Source organism: Eubalaena glacialis, chromosome 4, assembly GCF_028564815.1.
Source record: "Eubalaena glacialis isolate mEubGla1 chromosome 4, mEubGla1.1.hap2.+ XY, whole genome shotgun sequence".
In the NCBI taxonomy this organism is placed as follows: Eukaryota; Metazoa; Chordata; class Mammalia; order Artiodactyla; family Balaenidae; genus Eubalaena; species Eubalaena glacialis.
In genome coordinates, this window is record NC_083719.1 from 16692758 (window position 1) to 16713830 (window position 21073).

General features: G+C 34.8%; 1 protein-coding gene across 1 annotated transcript in view; it reads right to left on the reverse strand.

Moving 5' to 3' along the window:
• The window catches only part of CDH18 (cadherin 18), a 324131-nt gene extending 306394 nt beyond the window's left edge, over window positions 1-17737 (reverse strand). Inside the window, exon 1 of the mRNA XM_061187670.1 lies at window positions 17471-17737. Within this exon, the coding sequence (XP_061043653.1) occupies window positions 17471-17698 (228 nt within the window). The 5' untranslated portion in view covers window positions 17699-17737. The remainder of the gene's footprint in view (window positions 1-17470) is intronic.
• Window positions 17738-21073: the final 3336 nt, after the last annotated feature.

Here is a 21073-nt window from a genome sequence, read left to right on the forward strand (position 1 = left end):
GGGTCTTGGTGCTGTATTCTTGAGCGTCGGGATACAGTCTGAGGGAGAGGGTTATAGAAGAAGGCTTGATAAACCAGCTCTGGCTTGGATGTATTCTGGAAGAAGGTAAAGCTTCATTGCAATACAGGTTTTGGGAGAAGGACTAGCCATACCTCTGCATACATGGAAAGCCATCACCTAAATAGGAAATGATAAGTTTGGTAATAAATTATTCCCTGTCTTAAATTAGTTCCTGTATGCTACAACTGGAAAAGTGATCCAGATTCCAACATGTATCTTCTTGAAAAACATTTGAATATGTATGTATAAAAGAACAAACTATTCTTTCTCAAAATCCAAATGGAATTACCAAGATTCAGCCACAACCCGATGGACTCGGTTTTGTTTGAAATAGTGCTGTAAATAGCATTACATTATGAAATAGGACTCACTATAATTAAACCAGATTTAATAGCATATGTTAATGGCATTTATTGTTAAAAAAGCATGCATGAAACACACTGATAGAACAAGATAAATTGATAATAGGGTATTCACACTGGTAAATAAGGTAATTCAATGTATAAAATATGTGTTAGACTTCTAGTTCAGAAAAGATGGTGTAGATCCAATTTTCCCATTCCTTCCTCATAAGCACAATTATAGACCCTGAAAATGGCACTGGGGACAATCATCAGGGAATCTGAAAGGTGGAAAGAAGGAGAGCTTTTCTGTAACCCTAGATCTGGAGGAACAGGACAGCAGCACAGGAAAGCCATCCAGACCTGGTTTTCCCTGACTCCCAATCCTGAGAATAGAAGCTACCTGAGTAGGCTCATTTCTTCCCTGGATCAAACAGAATTCCCTCTGACCACATCAGGTAAGCAGACAACACTGATAAGGGGGATTGCTTGGGAGCCTCATCAAGAATAAATACCCAGTGGATGCACTCTGCTTCCTCATAAAATGTGAGACTCCCCTTTTCTACCAAGAGCTACTGAGACAGGCGGTAGAGTTGCTGGAGAGACCCAATACTAGCTGATCTGGCCCCAGAAACATCTTTGATTTCATGGTCGCAATATTCTCCATCCCTGTCCAAGGACGCAAAAGAAGCCGAAGGTCACTGGTAGGGGAATTCCACCACACCACTCCATTACCAAGAGACACTTAGCAGACTGGCCTCGGGAAAACTCATTTGGCCCTCGCAAGAGCACCATTTGGGATAATGGGGGACTCCAGTGACTTTAGATAAACCAAGCAGACCAAAACATTACCACAAAGGCACTGAATATTTACTGCCATTTGAACCACAGTCCATAAAAGTAACCCAACATCCACATGCTAAACTTAAACTGGGTGGCTGCCTGTTAAAATAGAACATTTAAACAGAACTCACAGTCTCCTATAATTAAAGGAAAAAATGTCTAGGAAATAATAAAAACTCACCCATTATACCAAGAACCAAGAAAATCACAACCTGAATAATGAAAGACAATCAACTGATGCCAACACCAAGATGAAGCAATTGTTGGAATTATCTGACAAGGATTTTAAAGTAGCTTTTATAAAAATCCTTCAATAGCAAATTACAAATTATCTTGAAACAAATTTAAAAAGAAGAAAAATAGATAATCTCAGCAAAGAAAGAGAAGTTATTAAAAATGGCCAAATGGAATTTGTAGAAACAGAAAAAAAAAATCACTGTATAGGCATAATAGTGGAGATGACAGTGGATAGAATCAATTAACCTGAGGACAGAATGAAATCCACCCAGTCTGAAAAATAGAGAGAAAATAGTCTGGAAAAAAAATAATAAACTGAGCCTCAGGGACCCAAGGGGCAATAACAAAAGCTTTAATGATATATTACTACAATTCTAAGAGGAGAGGTGCAAGGACTGAAGCTGGAAGGATTATGAAGAAATAATGACTGAAAACTTCCCAGACTTGGTTAAAAACACAACCAGCAGATCCAAGAAGCTGAGAAAACCCCAAACAAGTTAAAGGCAAAGAAATCCACACTATGATTTATTATAATTAATCTTCTGAAAATGAAAGATAAAGTGTTAGAAGCAGCCAAAGAGAAATGATGCATTACCTTTAGAGAAAAAACAATTCAAATGACAGTGGATTTCTCCTACGAAATAAGGGAGACTAGAAGGAAGTGGTACACTATTTTGAAAGTTTGAAAGAAAAACACAGTCAACTATGAATTCTATGTTGCAGAAATATCCTTCAAGAATGAAGGGAAGTAAAAACATTCTCAGATGAAGGAAAACAAAAAGAATCTGTTGACATTAGACCTAATCTTATAGATTGGCAAAAGAAAGTTTTCAAACAGAAAGGAAATAACAGATTAAGTAATTGTGAAGCATCAGGAAGGCAGAGTAATAAGGAAAAAAAAGAGAAATACAAAAAAATACAATAGGTTCTCCTCTCCTTGTGAATTTTTAAAATCATATTTACATGTTGAAACAAAAATTATAACATCATCTGATATCCAAGAATATAATATTTTAAAGTAAGGAAAATAAAGGGACCAAAATGAAAATGAGGTTTCTGCATTCACTCAAAATGGTAAAATGTTGACATTAGTAGACTCTCATAAGCCACATATTATATATATATATATATATATATATATATATATATATGGTAACAACTAGATCAACTACAGTAGAAACTATACAAAGAGATACACACAAAAACACTACAAATAAATTGACAGACTCCTAAATAATGTTTATGGAACCCACATAGTGGCATGTAAAAAGAAACAGACAAATGAGAAGCAGAAAAAACAAATAGAAAATGTATAAGAAAACTGAACTCTTATTGATTAACATATCAATAATTACCTTAGATGAAAATGTCTTAAATAGAATAATGATAATATAGAGAAAGCAGACTGAACAATGGAACAAAATCCAACTATATGCTGCTTACAAAAAAACTCAATTCAAATTAAATGACATAGGTAGATGTTGAACATAAAAGAATGGAAAAGATACAGCATGGAAATATTATTTTATTAAAAAAAAAACTAGTGGTTATCTTAGTATCTGACAAAATAGACTTTGTAGCAAAGAAAAGTAAAAGAGACAAAAATAATGATAAAAGGACCATCAGGAAGACATTACCTTCTCAATATGGATGCACAAGAGAGCTTCAAAAATACATGAAACAAAATCTGATAGAGTTGGGAACTTCAACACCCCCTTCTCATCAACTGATAGAAACACAGACAGAAAATGAGCAAGGATACATATGTGATCTATAGGAAAAACCAAAAGGATCTGATTGGCATACATAAAACACTCTTTTTAAATAACAGTATAATATACATTTTTTTTCAAGTACCCACGGAGCATTCACCAAGATAGACCATATCATGGGCCACAAAACAAAACTCAAAAAATTTAAAAAAATATTGAAATTGTACAGAATGTGTTATCTGATTTTAATGGAATCAAACTAAAAATGAACAACAGAAAGAAAACAGAAAAATCTCTAAATACATGGAGATTTTAAAAGACATTTACAAATTATTTCCTTTGAGGAAGTCTCAAAGGAAATAAGAAATATTTATAACTAAATGAAAACAAAATACACCATATCAAAATATGTGGAATGCAACTAAAGTGGTGCTAGGAAGGAAATTTATAACTATATGCTTACATTAGAAATGAGATAGGGTCTCATATCGATAACTTAAGTTCCTACTTCAAGACCTAGGGAAAAAAATGAAACATAAATTCAAGTAAATAGAAGGAAGGAAACAACAAAGATAAGAGCAGAAGTCAATAAAATTGAAGACAAGAAAAAAATAGAAAAATTGATGAAACAAAATTCTGATTCTTCAAAAAATCAATTAAACTGATAAACCTCTAGGAAGACTGAAAAATATTTTTTTAAAAAAAGCAGGAAGACAAAAATCACTAATTCAGTATCAAAGATGGGATAACATTACAGATACTGCATCCTTTAAAAAGATAATAAGGGGATACTATGAAAAACTTTATGCTCATATATTTGAAAACTTAAAAGAAATGGATCAATTCCTTGAAAACCACAAACTACCACAGTGAAAAAGATTATCTGAATTGTCTATGACCATCAAAGAAATTGTATTCACGATTAAAAGCTCCAGACAGTAGCGTTATGTTGGAAGTCTAGTTTTCACTGGGTAATTCTACCAAATATTTAATATCAATATTAATATCAATGTTATAAAATATCTTTCAGAAAACATAAGAAAAGGGAACATTTTCTAATTAATTTAACAAGCCAATATTGCCCTGATACCAAAACAAAAGTCAATACAAAAACAACCTACCTATTATTATCTCTCATGAAATTGAATGCAATGGTCCTCAAAAAAATCTTAATAAATTTATTCATCAATGTATAAAAGATGAAGTGGGATTTAGTCCAGGTATGCAAGGCTGGTTCAACTTTTGAAAATCAATAAATGTAGCCCACCATGTCAATAAGATAAGGAAGGAAAAAACACGGTCATACCAATCAATGCAGAAAAGCATCTGGCAAACTCCATCTGTTCATGATAAAAACTCTCAGCAAGTTAGAAATAGAGAGAAATTAACTCAACTTGATAAACAGCATCTATATAATAAACCTACAATTAACATCATATTCATATCATGAATACTTTTCCACTAAGATAAGAACATGGCAAAAACGCCATCTCTTACCACTCTAATTCAGCATAGTACTTAAGTTCTAGCCAGTGAACGCCATCTCTTACCACTCTAATTCAGCATAGTACTTAAGTTCTAGCCAGTGAAGCCAGAAAGGGAAATAAAAATGCACACAGATCAAAGAGTAGAATCAAAAGTCTCCCTGTTTGTAGAGGACATCATTATTTATGTAGAAAATGCATCAAACAAACAAATGGAAGAAAAAAAATCTCCTAGAATAAGTGAGTTTAGCAAGTTTGCAGGCTAGAAGATGAACAAACACAAATCAATAGGAACAATGAACATGCAGAAACTAAAATTAAAACACAATACCATTTATAATCACTCCAAAGAAAATCATAAATTTAATAAATTGCACAGTGATAAAATATGCACAAAGTATTTTATGTACCATATGCTGAAAATTGCAAAATGCTGATGACAGATATCAAAGCCTAAATGAAGATATCATGTTCACGAATTGGAATCCTTAACATAGTAAAATGTCAATTCTTCCCAAATTCATCTATAGGTTTAATATAATGCCTATCAAAATTCCAGCAAGATCTTGTATAGACATAAACAAACTTATTCCAAAATTTCTACAGGAAGACACAGGCTCTTAATTAATTAAAACAATCTTGACAAAGAAGAAACCTTGCTATCTTTGATATCAATGCTTGCCATATAGCTACAGTAACCAAGAAGATATGCTATTGGTTGAGAAAGAGATGTGTAGATCAAGGGAACAGAAAAGATGAACCAGAAATTGACTGACACAAATATGCTCAACTGAATTTTAACAAAGGTGCAAAACCAATTCAAAGAGGGAAGGACAGTCTTTTTAATAAATCGTGCTGGATCAACTGGATAGCTACAGGCAAAAAACAACCTTGCCCTAAACCCCACATTTACGAAGTTTATCTCATGTTACACTGTAGACATATATGTAAAACCTAAAACTATACAACTTGTGGGGGGAAAAGAGGAGAAAATTTTGGCACATAGCACTAGGAGAAGAGTTCTTAGATTTGGCACCAAAGCAAGATGCATAAAAGAAAAATATTCATAAATTGGACCTTGTTGAAATTAAAAACTTTTTCTCTGTGAAAGCCTATGTGAAGAGAATTAAAAGATAATTTAGTTGCTCCCTAGAGACTGGGGCAAGGATTTGTAAACTACGTATCCAACAAATATTGTCTAGCATTTATAAAGAACTCTCAAACTTAACAGTTAAAAAAAAACAAATAGAAAATGAGCAATGACCTGGACAGACATTTCACCAAAGACGCAGATGGAAAATAAGCACGTGGAAAGCTGTTAAATATCATTATGCACTAGGAAAAAGAAAATTACAACCACATGAGATATCACTACTCATTTAACAAAATGTTAAAATAAAAAATAGCAACAACACTAAATGGTGGGGAAGATGTGAAGAACTGGATCACTCATATACTGCTGGCAAGGATATAAAATAACACAACCACTGAAGAAAACAGTCCGGCAGTTCCTTAAAAAAGTAAGCATGCTACTACGATGCAATTCAGCAACTGCACATCCTGGCTTTTGTCCCAAAGAAATGAAAACTTATGTTCACACAAACAGCTAAAAACAAATGTTCATAGCAGATTTACTGTATAGCTCAAACTGGAATCAGCCCAGATGTCCCCGACTGATGAATGGTTAACCAATCGGTGGCACAGGTCTATCATGGAGTCCTACCAGCAATAAAAGGGAACAAACTATTGATACATGCACCAAATTGAGTGAATCTCCAGACTTACGTCAAACGAACAGCAGCCAGTCCCAAAAGGTTACATATTGTATGTTGTATATTTCTATTTCTAGTTCTATAACATGTTTTAAATGGCAAAATTGTAAGGAAGAAGGAAGCTAATTTTTACTGTTTGTCAGGGGTTAAACATAGTTGGGGAGTGAGGGAGATGAGGTGGTAGCAGGAGTAAAATTGGTGTGGTTACAAAAGGCAACATGAGGGATCATGAGGTGTTGCAAGTGTTCAGTAGCGGAACTGTGCTGGTGGGGATACATGAAGCTACGCAGACAACATTTTTATAAAACTTACACACACACACACACACACACACACACACACACACACACACAACAGTATAAGGAGAGCTTGGGAAATCTGAATGAAATTGATGAATTGTATCAATGTCAGTATCCTGGCTGTGACAATATGCTCCAGTTTTGCAAAATATTACCATTAAGAGGAAGTGGGCAGACAATTTTCAAGAGATATCTCTCTGTATTATTTCTTACAAGTGCATGTGGACCTATAATTATCTCTTTAATTTTAAAATAGGTATACTTAGTTGGAAAAAAACCCAAATAATCCTGATGAGTTTCCAGAACTTTGGCAATACTCTTAATGGATAAGCATCTTTATTGTGTAATTGGGGTGGGAGCTGGCAGCATGAACAAAGTCTCTGCTTACTACCATGAATAATTCTTCATCTTAAGTCTTATGCAAGTCTAGAAGAAATCTCTGAAGATCATCAAATTTGTCTCTATGCTTTTATCAGAATTTTAAGTGTAAACTGTATCAGATGTTAAGAATCAATTTCCACTCATTCCAAAACTAATAGATAAATCTTAGGGTCTTTGAAAGCTCTATTTCTGCTAATTCTTTAAGTACAGATGTTAATTAAATTCTGTAATTTGGATGTTCAGATAAATACGCTATAAAGCATACATTAAATGATAAACTATCACTAAAAGTTACGGAAAAGGGGAGTAGAATATAGAGTTATTACATAGCGTATGTAAACACAATTATTTGCTGATGTGAAAATGCATGATAATACCTTCACTGCTACATTACTGTCCCAGGGGATCTTTTCCCCCTCTTGTCTAAGATCTAACACAATGGAAATCAATGAAGTCAATATGTTAAAATTGGTGACTATTTAGTTGGCTTTGATAGCAATGCTGATATATGTATCTTTCACACATTTGTATAGCCCCAATATTTAGCACATGTAAAGTTTGCAAACCACCTATCATTTTCAAGGAACATTACAGCACAGACAATACATATTTTCCTTCATGTGAGGTTTCCTGAGGTCTTTCTGCTCAAGATGAGGGATTGAGAAAAAAAAACATTTTATTTCTTCTTCTTGAAGCCTCATTAAACTCTAAGAAGTATTTAAAACACATAAATACTTTGCAAATTAAAGATGGTAAGTTTTGCTCCCAACACAAAAGACATTTTAGTAAGTTCCTCAAAGACAAATTATAAATGAAACGATGATGACTAACATTGAAAGACAAAGGAAACTATATCCTTAAACACGTGTGGAAGAGCCCTGCCATGCAGGACTTTGCCTTGTCCTGCATATTTCCTGAAAAGCTTAGGAGTCAAAAATGCTAAGTATAATGGAGGGTAGGGGTGAGATGGAGTTCTAAAACATAAAGGTACATGGAAAAATTATGGAAAAGTACTTGATGTCTCCAAGCAGAACACTCAATGGCCAGCAATTAACCTCTCTGAACAAAAGTGCACATTCTTGGAAAAATTAAATGTAAAAAAATTTTAAGAAAAACTTAAGATGTCTGAGGCAACTAACAAAAGGAGATAGTGATGAAATTACCTCAAACTCTCATCTGTCTCAAGGTCTTTCTCATCATCTATCTCAAGGTCTTCTGTACAATGGTAGGGTTTTCTGTATCTCCATTCTAAAAGGTGGGAAGTAATTATAGCCTATCTATAGTTAACAAGAGTAGGAATAAACATGTCGGTATTTTACATATTTTAAATAAAAAGACAACCAAGGGAAGAACTATATAATTAATGATAGATGACATGGGAGAAATGGGAAAAGAGGTAGGAATATTAAAGTAGTAGATCCTCATATATTGATACTACAGCAGGAAATCAAGATAAAGTCTAGTCATGTTAAAATAAAAGAACTAAAATATTACAGATTGCTTTTTATCTGTAAGAAAAGCTGTGAGAAGGGAATGGAAGGGAAAAAGAGGAATATCAATTTTGTGATAACTTTTTGTACCATTTGCCTTTTTTCCCTATGTACATGTATTATATATCAGTACAAATAAAAATAAGCATATTAAAATAATAAAGGTGTTATGAAGACATATATGTAGAGAAAAAAATACTTGGGCTCATTTAATTCCTCTTTTTAAAAGAGGAATTATTCAAGACCATGAGATTAAGCACATATATGTTACATTAAGCATTCATTTATAGATGTCAATTTTTAAAACAAAGTAGCAATTTACAACACAATTAAAGATTCTTGTCACTTTATTAAAGGTATCCTCATGTATCGTTAGTAAAACGAACCTAAAGACCAGTAGTTCTGAAAGATAATTTAGGATCATTTTGGTAGCTTGAAAAATACTGATATCAGGGTTCTATTTTCAGATTTTCTGACTTAATTGATCGGATGTTCACCCTGGGCTTGAGGATTTTTAAAAACTTCCCATGTAATTCTAATATTCAAAGAAGGTTGAAAACTATGGGTATCTACCTTATGAATATTTGTCTTCTAGTAATATATACCAGATCAAAGCTTTGTTTTTAATACATTAACCCAAATGTAGGATTTTCTGTACCTTCATTCTTGTTATTTTAACATTTCTTACAGACATTAAGGAAAGTGCAGCTGTAAAGCACAGAATAGAAATAACTTCTATGCAAATTAACAGCTCTCCAGAGGACACTTAAGTCCTTAGTCCCTCACAGCTGTACTGCACTGACGCTCCACCCACCCCAACATAAATATTTACTTAGTGTTATTTGTGCCGATAATCAATGTGTAATTAGATATTATTTTACCCTTCCTCATCTCAATGTTTATAAAAATAGTAATAAAACGAAAAACTCCTCATGGTCAATTTAATTCAATGGAACAATAATAACAGGGTTCAAAGAACAAGAATAACAATGGCAATGCCAGAAGAAGAAAAAAAAAAAAAAACGGCACGGGACCATAACATAGGTCATATTTAAGAGGGAAATGTAATTTCAAGTAAAATATCTATGTCTCTCTTATAGTATTTCCTTTCTGCTTAGTGTCCTCCTATTTTAACTAAAAGTAGTTTCTATTGCTTTGAACACTATAGATATATTTAGTACTTCTTATAATTTTGATATAACAATAGAAAGAACCCACGCATGCAAAGCAGCTAATGAACTGAACAAGCAATTACTGAGCATACAAGATGTTCTAGAACAAGTTTATGAATCATTACTTTTAGCTTTATACACACACACACACAGATATATAAATATACACATATACAAACATACATGTACAAAGTTGGTGGACATTGAAGTGAATTCAAAAAAGAAAGAGTGATCTATAATTATTCTGAGTCTCTGTTTATTTTCAAATAGAATGAATGACATTTACTATATCTTGGTGACGCAATAGGTAAAATAAAATAATGAAATAAAACAAAAGTCAAATATATTGAGCTTTCCCACACAGTGTGCCAAATGTGTGTGTGCATGTGTGTATAAGTGTATCTTTTATGGAACCCCATCTTATTTTGCAAGAATTGATACCCCATTGTGAGACTTTGGTAGGAGACAGTTCTGCCTCAATTATGTAAACTTCAGGAGCCAGACTGCATCTGCCCCACTTGGGCAGCCAGACCACCGACACGTGACTTAGGCTGAGGCAACATATGCTCTCTTGTCTGGAGCTTTGAAACGTGACCAAGTGACACAAAGACCAAGGGACAGATTTGATATGATTTGTGGTTGTGTTATCAAGAACAGTAGCAGTGCATATTGAGGGCAGAAGTGTCAATGGCAATCTTCTGACTCAACTGTCCCTGGCGTATCAACTTGGCTTCATTTATAGCCACTCAACTTCCCTTGGTTCCTGCTCTAATTCAACACTGACTCACTGGCCTTTCTGCCAATTCTGTGATCTAGCCAATAATCATCTGGAAAGTTACTTTTACACTTAAGTTACTGAGTCACATTCTGTTGCAGTCGAGAAAATGATTTACTAAATCATGCCTTTGAGTGCAACACCCACTCACACCTCCACAGATACAAACGATTTGAACAATAAAAATGCCTGATGCCTGAAACCAAGGGAAAGAGAGCCAGGCTTGACCCTCCCAGTCTTCATAACCTTCTTTACATATTCGAATCAAGCTTTTAGATCCACAGTGTTTAATCTCATTCTGTCTGCCTATAATTGTATGTGACGTTCACAGACTCATACTTTTGTGTATATTATGCACATGGGGCTAGGTTTCCTATCTAATCGGTCTAAACCTGCATCGTCCAACATTTTAATCAAAAATTGCAAGTAGCTATTTAAATTTAAATTAGTAAAACAAACATTCAGAACCTTAACTACAATAGCCACATCTGAAATGTTCAACGGTCACATGTGGCTAGTAGCTACCATAATGGATAGTGCAGATATAAAACGGGACTGTAATTGCAGAAAGTTCTGTTGGACCGCTCCGGTCTAAACACATTATGATAATTCAACTTTCCCCATGGTTAAATCAGAAATCCAGACTTAAGTTATTCAGCACAGGTTGACTGCCATTAATTCAGTATGTGCTTGAACAGTAGTCCAATAAGGCTCAAAGAAATTATGCCTTCTCCATAAAATGAATTTATCTTATTATATATATGTGTGTATATATGTATATATATATATATATATTTGTTAACTAATGTAGATTTGTTTCAACAATAGGACTCTGATTCATAGAGAAAGTAGTACCTAGAAATGGGAGGCTTTAAAAGACAGAACCTAAAATGTGGATCTGAAAAATATTTGGGCACTTAAACTCACTCTCTATCTAGCTGCAAGCAAGGAAATCCTTTCTATAACAGAGCATAGAAACTGATTGAGCTGTTGCCTGCCAATTTTGGGACTCGGGCTTCACATACCTTCTGAGCGTGCAGCTGTAGGGGATTGGCTAGAATCCTAATCGCATCATTTGTATCTCTGATTCTGCCTTTGCCTGGAATCTGTTCTACTCTTCAGGTATGCAAGTTGGCAAATCAATTCCCATATTAAACTAGTTCCAGATAGTTTCCTTCAACAGCCAGCACGGTATTACTAACCAACACAGACATGTCAATCACTAAGGCAGATGAGAAGAGTTCAGGATGAGTAGCATTTTGAGGAATACCTAAATTTTTAGATGCTATGGATTAGTAATGGCTAGAGGGCAACAATTAGACGTTGTGAAGAAGATGAATAGCTCTATTACGAATAAGTAAAGACTACATGTATTCATGTTAATTTACAGCCTCCTTCTCTATCACTACTGGAGCCTCTTGAATATGGGCCAGCCTCCTGTAAATAACAAGGTTCTTCAGAGAAAATAACTTCCTGGCTAAAAAATTAGCTGTGGAAATACAATTCTCATTTTTTAAATATTGTATTGTTACCCATTTTTTAAAGCCACTTTATTGACGTATGATTAAACCGAAAGACTATACATATTTATACATGCGTACTCCTTGATGAGTTTGCAAATAAGTATACATCCATGAAACCATCACCACAATCTATGCCATAAACATATCCATCACCTCTACAAGGTTCCTCCTGCCCTCTTTTGTTGTTGCTATTATTATTAGTTGTGATAAGAACACAGCATAAATTCTACCCTCTTAGCAATCTTTTAAGTATACAATACAGTGCTATTTTATTCTCACTCATGCTTCAGATTTCGTCGATCACTTACTCTTCCTTGAGATTTTTCTCCCTGTTTATCGACTCTGATTCCATTTCTGTTCCATTGTTTCTAAGTCCTCTTGAATTTTATTTGCAAACTTTAGACCGAGTTTTCTCTTTTCCCTTATAACATTTTGTTCCACAGAATTCCATTCTGAGCCAGAGTTCCAGGTATGTTTCCCTAAATTTTGAGGCAGGGCTTCAATCACCACTTAAACCCCAGTATCTCCCATTTCTACCCTTTAGGCTGCATCCTTCCTCCAGTGTTCTGCATCTCTCCATACCTGCCCACCTGCATGCCCAGGAAGCACCTGGGACATAGACTATCCAAACCTAGCTCCATCACTGTCACTCCCAGACGTTATCCTCCTCCTTTACTCTTTAGCTGTCGCCCCCCAATTTAAGGAGGTGCCTGCCCAACATCTTCAAACAGCCCTGCATCCCCCTTTCTCACTCTCAATAGATGCAAAATCTTGTCAATTCTACAGCCTAAAATAAAAAGTTTTAATCTATTTACTCTCTCCAATTATTCTGCAATTACCAAATGCAAGTCTAGATTTGTGCAATGGTAAAGCATCCCCTCTGCCTTCAAACTTGTTCTGTATGTCTCATGTCACTTCACACTTGAAAATCCTTCAATTCATTCCCAAACACTTGGAGAAAAACTATATTCTCCTTTGAATCTCCAACCAGCACTGGCCCTAGGTGGCCTGTCATGCTGTCTAGCTTCATCCCCACTTCCACTTCTCAACATGTGATCTGTGCTCCAACTGCTGTACTTGTATATCCTTAACGTCTACTTATACACTTTTGATATGTCATTCCTAAAATTCCAGTGCAGGTCTCTCTTAACCAATATACTTTACCTGTCCCATTTTCTATTGATGGCAAAATATTAGTTCAAATTCTTCCTCTTCTGAGGAGCCTTCCCTAAATGGAGCTAAGTCAAGTATATTACTCCTCCCCTTGCACCATCATCCCCTATGTTTAGCACCTCTACTGCACCACTAGTACTGTGATGCTATCATTTGTTCTTGAAATCGCCTCTTCTTGCCCTCATTTCATTAATTATTGAGATTGTATTTTTCATTAGTATAATCTCCACATTTAGCACAGTGTATGGCATGCTGTTAGTTTTTTAACAGTCGAATTTACGTTGAAGCAGTAACTTTCAAAGTGAAATAGGATTCTTGCAATCATCTCATTCATTCACTTCTTTAATGTGCATAATAAAACTTTGTTCTGAAAGTTTGGATTTACCCAGGTCAAAAAATTACATAGTAGAAAAATCAAGGCTACCTGTCCAATGTTCCTTCCGCTACTTCTTGCTACTTGTGTCAAGTGTTGCCCTGGGTCGATAATACATTATACGGTCCATAAATATAGTATCCCTTAAATCATTATGGAAAAGTGAATAAGCAAACTATGCTTTATTACCCCCTTTTTTATGCTATATTAGCTCCTTAACAGAAACCTACCTTTGATTTTCCTGAAATTCTTTTTCCCTGCAATTCTGTTGCTTATATAGAAGAGCGATTGCTTAGCAACAAATATATTGATGCCACATCCTTTTCTTCTTAAAGTCAACAATGTCTTCACATTTCTCTAAATATGAAGCCCACAGTTCTTTATTCCAGAGACCTTGTAACATCTATGTCCTATTGTGTCTAGCCTCATCTCTCTCTTCTCTACAGCTCATTCCCTAAATTGGAGTTACCCGGTCTTTCTTTGACCCTCAAATACACAAACTCCTTCCCATCTCAGGATCTTTATATGTGTTACTCCTTCATAATGGACACTCCCCCATTCTCAAACGTCATACACAAGCATAGCATCAATTTGGTGTGATTAGCTCCTATTCATTTTTCGATCCTGGCCTGTTCTTCCTCAGAGAGTTCTTCCCTCACCCCCAATCTAAGTTTAACACTACACACAAGTACAACATACTTTCAAAATCCTCATCACAGTTTATAGTTGAATATTTGTATGAATGTTGGCTTAATGTCAATGTCTCCCAAGATACCTGTTTCATTCACCACTATATACACAATGCCTTGTAGAGTGACCAGAACTGAGGAGGTATTCAATAAATTTTAAATGAATGAATATGACGTAGTCTTCAACCTTTGTCAAAATAAACTCAGCTGACAAATATCATATGATATTGCTTATATGAGGAATCTACAAAAAGGGTACAAATGAACTTATCTACAATACAGAAATAGAGTTACAGATGTAGAAAACAAACTTATGGTTACAAAATAAATTCTCTCATAATAAACCCAATCACTAAGAAAAGTCAAAGAAAATTATTATAAAAAATATAAAAGAAATTGGTAAGTATCAAAACAGTTTGGCTTGAGCTCTTTTCAAAAGTTCCAGATGTTGTTTTATAATGTGAAATATAACTATAGATACACAAAATTACTATCCAGAGCTCAAGGATGACTGGAAACAAACTTACATAATGCATGTAGAAAATATATTGTTTTAATAACAAATATTGCATTGGATTATTGTATGATTATTATTTTGTATTGTATGATTATTATTTTGTATTATATGATTATTATTTTGTTTCTGTTGACAAAATTCCTGCTGGAATTTCAGTGACAGAAGGGAGTAAAGGAGATAATTTTCAGTTCTTTGGAGGTACTCCCCTCTCATGCTTATAGTCACTGTAATGATTCTATCTTCTATTCAGGAACACTTTAAAAATATATGGCTCTCGTTCATTATGAATGTATTTATAAGTGTGAAATATAAATTCTCTTCTCTAATAAAAATAATGGAACAGGAGGTTATTATAAGTACATGTGGATTGTTGAACTTTGCAGGATTTTTTCAACTGTCACAGTTGTGTATGTACATATATATGTATGTATGTGTGTATGTATGTATGTATGTACATGTGTTTGTACGTATGTAGGGGGTTACGGATGAGGGGAATGAATCCACACAATCAAGTTAGAATTGCTCATAAAGGCAGGAGAATATTGAGTAGAAAGATTATGAATGAGTGAGGGGCCCCAGGTCAGATAGGGAATAGGGGGGCCACACCTTCGGGTGTGACCCTTTAAATTTGTCTGTTAATACTACAACAGAATGGATACCGATTTCCGCAGAACCTCCACAAAGGAACAGATTCACAGCCCTCACCACCTCCTGATGGCTAACAAGCTCTCAACCATATGTTCATTGGCACCCAAGCCCAGAAAGACTGTTTGCAACTAATCTACTGATTGAGCTTTCATTTTTCACTCAAACTAGGTGACCCACCAAAACATGAGAAGCTATCTGATCTTTCCCTAACCTTTCCTAGCAAATTTTGTTTCCGTTTTTTAGTTAAAGTGACAATAAATATGCATAAAAATTTTTTTAATAATATATATTTTTTCCTTTTGGTTCTCTACAAAGGAAACATTTTTCCGTTCCTTTTTTTCCCCCCTCCTTTTCAAGGATTGAGAGGATTATAGAAAAAGGATTTTGAAGTTCATAACAAAAATAACTTTATAGTAATTCAATATATTATGTTTTTACTTTAGTACATTTATCTACATTTACTTCATGGAACAGTCTGTAGGAAAAAAGCATAGGATGGGGCTTCCCTGGTGGCGCAGTGGTTGAGAATCTGCCTGCCAATGCAAGGGACACGGGTTCGAGCCCTGGTCCGGGAAAATCCCACATGCCGCGGAGCAACTAGGCCCGTGAGCCACAACTACTGAGCCTGCGCGTCTGGAGCCTGTGCTCCGCAACAAGAGAGGCCGCGATAGCGAGAGGCCCGCGCACCGCGATGAAGGGTGGCCCCCGCTTGCCGCAACTAGAGAAAGCCCTCGCACAGAAACGAAGACCCAACACAACCAAAAATAAATAAATAAAAAAAAAAAAAAAAAAAAAAAAGCATAGGATGAATATGAGGGGTTTTCCTTCTTGTTTTAATATGCACATAAGAAAATGATAGAATTGTTCCAGATCTTTTTCGTGTTTCACATTCTAACTCCATAGCTCCTGCCTTGTATGGAAAAGATAGCTGCAACCCAGTCCCTGTTGGAAGAGGGGCAGAACAGATGGCTTGTGCTCCTGTACTGCCTACACATTAGGGAAGCACTGTGGCTTGGATGGAGTACTATTTTTTTTTTTTTTTTAGTACTAACAGTGCTAAAGTGAAAATAAATAGTCAAGCAGGGAGGCAGAAGTCACTGAGGCTGCAGTCATAAAGATTCTACTGCTGTGATTGCTGCTTCTCCCATAGGTACTGAACAAACCTAAGTGTGGCTGCTTCCAACAATCAGTAATCGATGAGAAGGTCTCTCTACTTCTCACTCTATTCTTTACCCTGGAGCCTTGACACGTGCTTAAACTGTCCCTTATTACTGAGCGCACAATTTCCTAAAGGGTTTGACAAGCCATTAAATTGTCTTGTCTGCATTTCTGAGAGAAAGGGAAGTTGGTCTGAAGTTACTGGTCATTTTGTCAACTTCATTCTTTTGGGATTTTAACAAAACCTGTACACCCAGTTTATATTTAATCTATATTTAAATATATCGATATTTGTATGGAAATTAATTTGGGGGATTGGAAAAATATCCATGTGTTTTTAAAGGCTGACTTAAATTCAAATACCGTCTCTGTAACAATTAGCAGAAATATATTAGATGTCGTATATAGTGTCTTCTTTTTAGCCTCATGTGCAATAGCAATAGATTAAAAAAATTGTAAGTATCAACATACCAATAAATGACACAGTGAATTCTAATATATCTTCATGGTAATAAAGACAAAATTACTGAATCGTGTGTTTAATTAAGTGTCTCCATTTCACATGAGAGAACAGAAAGAGTAATATGCTGGTAAAGAACATTCAGTCTAGTCTGTACGGACCGATGTTTAGGGAGATGTGACATGATTGGTGAAGTTCATTTTTTATAATTATTATTTTAAAATGTTTAGAATAAGAAATAGCATTCTATAACATAATTCACTTAAAGTGCCATGTCTCTTCAAATCCAACTGCAACTCCACCCTCATCCCACCTCCCAATTTCCCAGGAGAGGAAAAAACAAACCAATAAAGAAAAACTTACTTTTCCAACATATTGTGGATCTGGTCCCATATGTTCTTCTAAAACAAAGAACTGATTCCAAACCCATCCCCTTTTGGGACGGTGGTGGACTTCGGTTTCACCTTCGATGTGTTTGGTTTGGTTTCTGGTCCCCTTGATGGAGCTGTGTTGAGCAGTTCCATAACACCTCTGCACAAAACAGAGACACACGAGGACTGGACAGATGCAAGATGTGCTCGTAATTTTCATTGTAAGATAACTTTCCAGTTCACAGTTTTCTTCCTTTTCCTTGTCAGCTACAAATGCTTAGTGAGCATTCGAGAGAGAAGCCAAAGCATCTTTTGGAAGAACAGTCCAAATTAAATTGTTTAGCGTGTCCATGATTTAACTGTCCAGCAGGGAAAGGTCAGACTACATTTACATCCTGAAACACTTGGAGAATCAAAGCTGTAGTTGTGTGATCCTAAGTCTTCACAGTTGGTGAACAGGGGCAACCATTTTCTACCTAATCGAAAGAGAGAAAATTATATACATTACAAAACATGGCAGTTTTAAGTATTTGCTCTGAATGCAAATTATACTGTTTTGCAGGGTGATGATGATAGGAAAAGAACACATGCAAGTTCTTTTGGAAATAAACACAAGCATACATACACATAGCCAGGCATAAGCCTGCACACTGCAGTTTTACAGGGACATACATATTTGTATTTTTAATTCTCAATTATATATGTATATATATAATTGAACATATATATCAATATATATTATATATATATCGTTTCAAAGAATACATACATAGAAACAACAAAAATGAAGCCCTAGGGAGTGTTAAAATGCCAAAAATTGACCATGAGTATGTGCCCAGACCTGAGTTAGTATGATCTCTTACACTACCTGATCTATTAGGGACTCCACTCTAAGTGCAAATTTTATATTTGTTTCTGTGTTTATTTTGCTTTTGTTAGATGTGATACAACTTACTGCACATTCCGTACATCGATTTTCTACTACATATGACTCACACAATTTCAACAAAATACTCCCTAGGGTTGAAAAGTTTTCACAAACTATCACAGCAATCAAGCATGTACTGAAATTGTTTAGTAAGTAAAATAGAAGAAAGAAGATGGCTGAAAAAAATGTATGTCACTGAAAGTTACTCCACGCTTGGGGATAAGATTGGCACAATTGAACATGAGTAATATTAACAACTGAATCATAGCTTGCATGGGTTTTAATAGGCCTTCAGCTGATGCTCTAGGATGCGGTCTTTACCTCCAGGCAAGACAGTGATTCAAGCTTGGGAATGACACTACACAAAATTCTAGCAGCTATGCCAAGAGAGGTATAAGGAAGAAAAGGATGGTGGCAAAAAGAACAGAGGGGAAAATATTTCGATTTTCAAATAAGGAATGCTGAGGACTTGGACTTAGGTTTTAGTACAACTGGACAATAAAGTAAAACTTGAGAAACATTTCTGGAAGACAAAAGACAGGATTTGGGAGAGAAAAGCTTGACTAAGATTATTAGCTTATTGAAAACACATAAAACTGTGTAGCACGTTTTGCTGTATTTTTATATATGCATGTTTCAACATGTGTTTAGAAAAAAATATAATGACTCAAGATTATAGCTATCCCATCTAGTAAAAAAACATTAGATGAATCACTTTCTCACTCCATAAAATTCACCCTTGCAAATCAGCACAAATGGAAATGTAGACCTAAATGAATTGCAAGGTGGTTGACATGAAAATATAAATGATTTAAAAAACTGAATATAAATAATCAGTCATAGTATAATTCTTCTATTCAATTGAGAAAACTAAGTAGGGGATGGAAAAAAAAAATCACAAGACCCAGAGCAAGGTGGTTTTCTCTATCAGTATCTCTCCCCATAAATTAGGGTTAATAATAATACTTACCTCACCAATTGTGTAAGAATTATACTGGATTTGAACTGGGATTTTATTTTAGTCAGCTGGCAAATATAAATTAAAATGTGTAATATTTTTTAAGGGCAAAGATACATTTTTCATTGATTTAAATTAAAATGACTCAAAAACTTTTGTAACATATTAAAAAAGAGCAATACCATTTTAGCTCCAACATTTTAAGAGCAATGGAAGGAAAGTCAGAAAACAGAGGCTTTCTCTTTTTTTTGACAATTTATTTACAATATGCACTTATGTGAAACATCTAATTTTGAGGCTCAATTTTCTCATTTGTGATGAATAATTGATTTTAATATTTGCTTCAGTTCACCGAATAAATTATCTGGATACTTTTAAAGTTTTATTTTTAATTTATCAAAAGTTTCTTAATTTTCAAGTCACAGATCTCAAAAAAGAGACTTTAACTAGCCTTTCTTCCTAGAAATCAAGTTGATTAATATATAAAAGGTGTTGTTTTCTTAATACTTTTACACCATTTGGTGTGATTTTTAAATGAAATTAACATCTTTGCCTTTTATGCCAAGTTATTTAACAAAGCATAATTCAAGAGTAGAGGGTGAAGAAAGTGTCTTTTGTAATGCATTACAGATATGTAGAATGAGTGTTTTCTTTACAAAAATGATCTTGAATGGCATCCCCAAAATACATAAATGCATTTTAATCTACTTATGCATTATATGTTAATGAATCTCTATTATGACAATTATGAGAAGTGGTAAGTAAGGCTCCGTGGAACAAAAAAGCAAATGTAAACATCACTACTGTACTTTTGAAAGCAATTTGATATACTACATAATGAGAGGACAGAAATCCAAATGTGAAAATCGTCTGCTCTATATCAAGAAATCCATCCCTGTATAGGTTAGAATTAAAATGCAAATAATAATAAAATAAACCACTGATTGAGAATAACATAATAAAAATATGTTACAGCCATTTTCCTTTTTTTTTTTAAACTAAGCAGCATGCAGCCTTCAAACACCCTTCCTGCTTTCCTGGAACACTCCAATATATGAATTCTGATAAACAGAGACATAAGCATAACACCTAGGGAGCAGATACTTCCTTCTTCTAACCTTTTAGTTAGAACTTGCACCAATGACATATGCATATTAATTACAGGCTCCCGTACCCTGGAGCAGATGATGGATGGATGTAGGCAAAGATGAGACATTATTTTTCACAGCAGCGGTAAAGGTCTTAAGACCCAGATGTAGCCCTGGTGAGCTCAGCAGCCATGACGGACAGAGTTCAGTGGCAGCTGCATGAATTAAGGGTCACTTTGGACATGCAGTTTCAGTGGCGAGTACCTGACATTGTTTCTTACTGCCTAACTTCTGTTTGTTCCTACTTCTTGCCAAACCTGATTTTTAAGGCCTCTCACCAACTGTGATGGCTACATAATATTCTTCCAATAAATTGATTTGTTGCTTTCCTTGGCCAAAGTTGGCTTTTGCTGTTTGAAAACGAAAACATTCTTATAAAAAGCATTACTCCCATAATACTCTAAACACAAAGTTCTTTCCAAATAATGCATTACCTGCACTAATGTGTAATGCAGACCTCTCTCCCCGTTGCAGTACCTAATTGTAGTGATTCAATGCTGCTTCCAGATACTAGTCCTCTTGCTTTTGTAACTACTCCCTCTTCTGTAGTAGAATTAATGA